General features: G+C 44.2%; 1 protein-coding gene across 1 annotated transcript; it reads left to right on the forward strand.

Annotated features, from left to right (window-relative positions):
• Positions 1-58: 58 nt before the first annotated feature.
• LOC114358107 (venom dipeptidyl peptidase 4-like) lies at positions 59-7,631 on the forward strand (the record flags this gene model as incomplete). Its single annotated transcript, XM_028311988.1, has 7 exons — positions 59-243; positions 2,271-2,455; positions 3,428-3,622; positions 4,525-4,682; positions 6,119-6,204; positions 6,586-6,711; positions 7,602-7,631. Coding segments are annotated over 7 exons (965 nt in total), but the record flags the coding sequence as incomplete, so codon positions are not given.
• Between the last annotated feature and the right edge of the window lie 4 nt (positions 7,632-7,635).

The raw sequence follows: 7,635 nt of genomic DNA on the forward strand, positions 1-7,635 counted from the left end.
AATTCTGTAAGTCATATCAGGTCATTTAGTTTCTAATGCAGGAGGATTTAGTGTCTAGATTCCGCTGAACGGTATATCTACTCAGTAAACGCGACTGGTGGAGTCTCATGTTTCACCTGCGGAATCACTCGTACTGATGACGCCGCGTGTCTGTACAACGAGGCAACCCTCAGTGCTAATGGCGCTCGCCTCGCTATCAACTGCGCCGGCCCTGAAATCCCGCAGACGTTCATCTACAATTCTGTAAGTCATCATCATTAGCAGGTCATTTAGACTTCACTGCAGGACAACGAATTCTCTAATTGACCAGAGGATATAAGGATTTGTTACACACTCCCTACGCTGGTCTGATCGCTTGGGAAGGCTTGATGTTCGCATAATTTTCCCTTTTTCGTCATAAAGAGGTTCTAGAGATATGTTACTCTGCCGGAACCACACGGCCAACGCGGGAGACGGCATCACCTATCCCCAATACAAATGAGCACTCTTCCTCTTCATGACCATTACATAAAATTTTGTTGTAAAGTTAGTGTACTCCTGGTCCTTCGAGCCGGATCTTGAAGTTATAGCACCTTCAAGAACACCGAATCGTCTTACATGAAGTGCCATAGTATTATACACACACCGGCAGATTTAGCGGAACGCAAAAAAAAGTATGAAAATAAGGAAAATTACTACTGATCTATGAAATATTTATTATACAAAATAAAGAGATAATTAAAATAAAATAAAATAACATATATTTTTTAAATATTTAGTCGTTTTTATTTAATAAAAAATCATCGAAACGAAATTTCAATTTTTCAGTTTTGAACAAAAATTAGAAATTGTGGCCAGATTAAAAATTAGGGTAGCTTATCACTATCCAAATGAATGAATTAATGATGGGTATTTCCCCCTCTTGCTCTGATGATGGTTTCCATTCATCTGAGCATGCTGCAGTTAATGATATGAAGGGTATTTTGGGGCAATGTCTGCCATTCCTCTAGTAACGCGTTTCTCAACACCACCGGTGGTATTCTGAGTTTAACACATCTTTTAAGAAAGTCCAAGACATGCTCTATAGGATTCTTGTCTAGGGATCTTGCCAGCCACTGCATCATGGGTATATCCAAATGGTTTAGATGTGCCTGTACTGAGCGAGCACTGTGAAAACGAACATTATCGTGAATTAAACTAAAGGAGTCCACAATAAATGGAGTAAATGGCACATCATGTTCTTCTAAAATGTTCCTAGTGTACCATTCAGAAGTCGTATTTCCTCCATCACCCACCACTAACTCCGTGCGAGCTCCCAAAAAAATCCTTCCCCACACCAGAATTAAGCTACCTCCATAAACCACGATATTTTCAAAATTAAGACTAAATGTTACGTTCTCTTTGTGTCTCCATATTCGCTATCTTCCATCGATCTGGTTTAAGAGAACTCTGCACTCATAAGTGAAGAGATCATGCCTCCAGTCGTTCAAGACCCAATCACGATATTCACGTGAAAAGTTCAATATGTTTTTTCGGTGCTGTGTCACAAGTTGGAGCTTTCTCGGGTATGCACGACCCTATACCAACTTCAGTAAATCTCCTGTGAACTGTGGGCTCAGTCACTCTTACTCCTCGAGTGTCTTTAAGGTTATTTCTGGCTTGAACAGCAGGTAACCGCGACTTTCTGAAAACTCGAAGTTGTAAAAAACGGTCATCCCGTCGCGAAGTACGCCTTTTTCTGACTTGAACCCTCCTCCTAACGACAGAAATGATCAATCTGTACCGTTGGTTACTGCCATGGGTGGTCGATACTGATCAACGACGTCTTACGGCAGCCGATTTGTATGCATGGCCGTTACTTCTCATTTCATCTGCCTTAATGATTTCTGACGGTGCTAAGCTGGGCATAATAAACCCTTATAAGTAACTGAATGCTTACACAACAAAATTCTCAGAAAAAAACATCTTTCACGTAAAAGAAATCCAAATTAGCAAAAGCTTCATTCAATTCAAAACACTCAACGAAACTGTTGATGGGGTAATTTAAACAAAATAATTAAAAAAATATACTGTTGGCAATTATTTTTTTCATATTTAGAATTAAATTAAAAAATAATGTCATAAATAGGCATTTTTTTCCTAAAATAATGAAGATATTGATGCTTTTTTTTCCGTTCCTCTAAATCTGCCGGTGTGTGTATAACTGTAGTACAGATAGAAGATACCTGTGACTAGACTTTTATTTATTTACATCTTAGTTCAGTTTATAACAAGTTTATTTTTTATTCCAGGACGGTGAACGCGTCCGCGTATGGGAGGAAAACGCCGAGGTGGCAGCTCTGCTCGCAAACCGCGAGGTTCCTCTGACCATCCGACCGTCTCTGCCTATCGTGGACGGCTTCCCAAGCGCCGACGTCCAAATACAGGTGCCGCACGACTACTTGAACAGGACTAACCTACCTCTGCTGGTATACGTGTGAGTGTTTTGATAAATTTTTTGGTAAATTCTTAATCTGACCATCCGGCCGTCTCTGCCTATCGTGGACGGCTTCCCAAGCGCCGACGTGCAAATTCAGGTGCCGCACGACTACTTGAACAGGACTAACCTCCCAATGCTGGTATACATGTGAGTACTTTTATTACATTTGTTGGAATCTTTTTTTGATCATTTCTTACTCTGACCATCCGACCGTCTCTGCCTATCGTGGACGGCTTTCCAAGCGCCGACGTCCAAATACAGGTGATGCACGACTACTTGAACAGGACCAACCTCCCACTGCTGGTATACGTGTGAGTATTTTGATACATTTTTTGGTAATTTCTTACTCTGACCATCCGGCCGTCTCTGCCTATCGTGGACGGCTTCCCAAGAAGAGTTTTGCTGACGGAAAGAGCTATGCTCACGGGTTAGCAAACCGAAGTGGCAATGGGCAGGGCACACAGTACGCAGAACTGACGGCCGATGGGGCAGCAAGGTTCTGGAGTGGAGGCCACGTACCGGAAAACGCAGCATGGGACGTCCACCCACAAGGTGGACCGACGACCTGATAAAGGTAGCAGGAAGGCGCTGGATGCAGGCCGCTACCAACTGTGCGATGTGAAGTCATTGGGGGAGGCCTATGTTCAGCAGTGGACGTCATGTGGCTAAAATGATGATGATGATGATTTTATCCCAACTAGTCCCAACTAATATTATAAATGCGAAAGTAACTCTGTCTGTCTGTCTGTCTGTTACGCTTTCCCGCTTAAACCTCGCAACCGATTTTGATGAAATTTGGCATAGAGATAGTTTGAGTCCCGGGAAAGAACATAGGATAGTTTTTATCCCGGTTTTTGAAACAGGGACGCGCGCGATAAAGTTTTTCTGTGACAGACAAAATTCCACGCGGGTGAAGCCGCGGGCGGAAAGCTAGTCAAGAGTAATAAGTATTTAATTGTTAATTTTCAGCTACGCCGGCCCCGACACAGCTCTGGTGACTAAAGCCTGGAACGTGGACTGGGGATCCTCCTTAGTAAGCCGCTACGGCATCGCGGTCGCCCAGATCGACGGCCGAGGCTCTGGGCTCAGAGGCGTCGAGGACATGTTCGCTGTTAACAGGAGGCTGGGAACGGTTGAAATTGAGGACCAGATCACTGTCACCAGGTATATTTACTACATATTACCAAACAGTACGGCTAGTACGAAAAACTTTCTAGTTGGAATCGTTTGCGTATTTGAATCGCCATCAAAAGATTTAGTACAAAAACTACAACAGCGCCCTTGTGAACGTCGTAAAGTGAACTTAGTATGAGAAATGGTTGCACGAAACTTATTTTAAAAATCAAAATTGTCACGTTATCGTTTAATTCGAAGGTAGAGTATCGAATTTTGTCGAATTCGCAAACGAGTCGAAGACTAAAGTTGTTCATGCTAGAAGTACAGAATCCTACACTGTGTCAAAATTCATGGTCGAAGTCGCGGGTAAAAGCTAGTTCAACAGATTTACCCAGCAGATTAGAATAACCAGTTAAACCAGAATAACTCTTCCAGTGGATGTCGTAAGAGGCAAGTGAGTCCTATCCAAACTGTCTGGCCAGCGTAAAGCTCCTCAGTAGTGTAAGCTAGATCGATTACTTCCGATCATTTGTTTCTGGCAAATTAGAGACGCTCGTCCTCCTGCATGATTATGATAAAGACTTTCGTTTCAACTAATGACACTTCCTGCTGGACGAAAGCCTCCCCGATGGATTTCCACAACAACCAGATCTACTCTAACAGCATCCATGTTCCTTTACAAGATCGTTGGTTCATTAAGGGAGCCAATAGCACTAAGCACAAGCAAGCACAAAGAGCTCTCGCCCGTATTTACAAATTTTACTCTAAGGTCTCATAGTGCATGTGGACACACATTTTCACACACGAACCAATCACAGAGCTCTATTCAACGCTGTGCGTTCGATTTGCTGCTTCACTTAAGCATCGTTTGTGAACACGGGCGTATGTTTTCTAGTCCGTGGTTATCGGTTCACTCGAGAACTTTTCTGACTAAGCACTTTCTCCAACAGATACCTTCAGCAGAACTTCAACTGGGTAGACGGCAACCGCACGTGCATCTGGGGCTGGTCGTACGGCGGGTACGCCGCGTCGCTTGCGCTGGCGCGGGGCGGCGACGTGTTCCGATGCGCCGCCGCCGTCGCGCCCGTCGTGGACTGGCGCTTCTACGGTGAGTGTAGGGAAGGACGACCAAAGTCGTATACTCACTTTTTTGGCCATATAACACGTGGAGACGTCGCTTCTGTTGAACGACTTGTCGTGCAGGGGAAGGTTGAGGGCACAAGAGCGCGCGGCAGGTCGCCCATGCGCTGGACTGACCAGATCAAAACCGCACTCAATGGTCCACTCCACGAGTGCACAAGAAAGGCTGCAGTGCGGGAGGAATGGCGACGGATTGTGAGACTTGCCACTGGACCTGGTGTGACGACCACGACCACTCTGGCAAGAGTGTCGCAACGAAGAAGAAGAAGAAGAAGTGCAGGACGGCCCCGCCCTGCATCGGGGCTGGTCGTACGGCGGGTACGCGGCGCCGCCGCCGTCGCGCCCGTCGTGGACTGGCGCTTCTACGGTGAGTGTAGGGTAGGACGGCCCCGCCCTGCATGTGAGTGTAGTGTAGGACGGCCCCGCCCTGCATGTGAGTGTAGGGTAGGACGGCCCCGCCCTGCATAAGTGAAGGATAGGACGGCCCTGCCCTTAATTAAAATGTAGGATAGGACTGCCCCGCTCTTCATGTGAGTGTAGTGTAGGACGGCCCCGCCTGCATGTGAGTGTAGGGTAGGACGACCCCGCACTGCATGTGAATGTAGAGTAGGACGGCCCCGCCTGCTTCGGGGCTGGTCGTACGGCGGGTACGCGGCGTCGCTGCCGTCGCGTCTGACTGGCGCTTCTACGGTGAGTGTAGTGTAGAACGGCCCCGCCCTGCATGTGAGTGTAGGGTAGGACGGCCCTGCCCTTAATTAAAATGTAGGATAGGACGGCCCCGCTCTTCATGTGAGTGTAGTGTAGGACGGCCCCGCCTGCATGTGAGTGTAGTGTAGGACGGCCCCGCCTGCATCGGGGCTGGTCGTACGGCGGGTACGCGGCGTCGCTGCCGTCGCGCCCGTCGTAGACTGGCGCTTCTACGGTGAGTGTAGGGTAGGACGGCCCCGCCCTGCATCGGGGCCGGTCATACTACTGGCTGGAATTTTCCATATTGATTCTGTAGTTTCGGAGCCTATTCAATAGAAACAAACACGAAATCAAATCTTTCCTCTTCTTTATTATATCCGTGCCCCAATTGCGGTGAATACATATTTTCAACTGCAATGCGACTGGACGACGAACGAACATCAGCTGTTTTGACAATAAAGCGTATCGCGGTGTCGTTTTGACAGCTAGTTTAAACGAAGCTGTAATGTAAACGGAGCGAACTAATTGGAGACATTACAAATTAGCGCAATCGGGGCCCAGCTTAAGTCACTAATGTTGCCAGTAGTATTTTTGATTTACTAGAAAGCAATTTTTAAAGTAGAAATAGAGGAATAAATAATATTATTAGGTATATCAAAAAACACCACACGCTTCGGTTTCATATTATCGTTCAATGTCACTTTGTTTGCTTTACAGATACTATCTACACAGAGCGGTACATGGACCAACCTCAGAACAATCCTACTGGGTACGCTGAGTCATCGCTTCTTACAGAAGATGTGGTATGTTAAACTTATTAATAAATTCCCAAGCATAAAATGGTTCACAGCTTTTTAAAAATCAAAGCCGGCTGCCTTGGTGGGCCACGGTGGCGTCGGTGGCCCGCGTGCCTGGGTTTGACCAGGCTTGCTCTAAAATGATGATGATGGTATAACGATAATGATAATGTTAAAGCTAACGATAATAATGATGGTGTTGATGAAAATAATGATGTTGATGAAGATATAATGTTCATGAAGATAATGATGTTGATGAAGATAATGATATTGATGAAAATAATGGTGTTGATAAAGATAATGATGTTGGTGAAGATAATGATGTTGATGAAAATAATGATATTGATGGAGATGAAGATGATTTAACCTCCGATCTGGTCCTCCCAGGTGGAGGCGTTCCGCGACAAGCGCTACTTCCTGATCCACGGCACGGCGGACGACAACGTGCACTTCCAGCACGCCATGCTCATCTCCCGCCTGCTGCAGAGGAGGGACGTCTACTTCCAGCAGATGGTAAGTTTGGCCAGCAGAATCTGGGTATAGAACGTATAGGAATAGGCTAGATGACAAAATTTCAATTATTTGTCCGTCAGACAGATAATTAGAAAATATTAGACTCATATTTTTTATTTTCTTTCATAATTAAATAATAACAGTGCTACATCGAGTTGAAATGGCGCGATACGTCACGTTTGAGTAGAATTTTTACTCAAAAGTGACGTCATGCGACATTTCAATCAACTCAATATAATACTGTAATTATTCGATTATGGAAAAAAATAAAAAATATGAGTCTAATATTTTCTTATTATCTGTCTGACGGACTAAATAGAATTTCGATTTCATTACCCAGTCATCATCCCTATTCTCGACTTTTGCCTTTTGTTCGTTTTGTATATTTAGCGTTTAACAATAATTTCTTTTTTGTTCTTGTTACTGTGTAGAGTGTACAATAAGGTGTATTTATTATTATTATCACTTCAAACTCTCAGTTAATTTATTCCCTCACATAATATGAAATATTTTCTATAATCATTTCTTAAAAAAATCTATAACAGTCTAATCAGTCTATACTCTAAAATGTATCTAAGTATCGTTGTCAGAGTATTGATTCTTAGGTTCGATTCCCAAAAATACATACGAGTACCTTAATATGGCATGATATTTTAGATAAGCTTCATGAATTCGATTGGAGTCAGTGGTTTGACAATAATTGTAAATAACTACAACGTACTACCTCAAAATGAAATTACCCTCACCAGTTTAAATGTGTAATTTAAAACTCTTCTAGACCTGCGTGCGTAATGTCTATTGACTTGCTTCCTTTTTTTCTTTGTGATTTATCTGCGATCTGAGATTTAGGATGTCGTGCAATTGTTTACTTACCTACATTTCTTCTACAGAGCTACACGGACGAAGACCACGGCCTGGTGGGCG

The sequence above is a fragment of the Ostrinia furnacalis genome, unplaced genomic scaffold (assembly GCF_004193835.3).
Source record: "Ostrinia furnacalis isolate ACB-3 unplaced genomic scaffold, ASM419383v2 OfSCF3688, whole genome shotgun sequence".
NCBI lineage: Eukaryota > Metazoa > Arthropoda > Insecta > Lepidoptera > Crambidae > Ostrinia > Ostrinia furnacalis.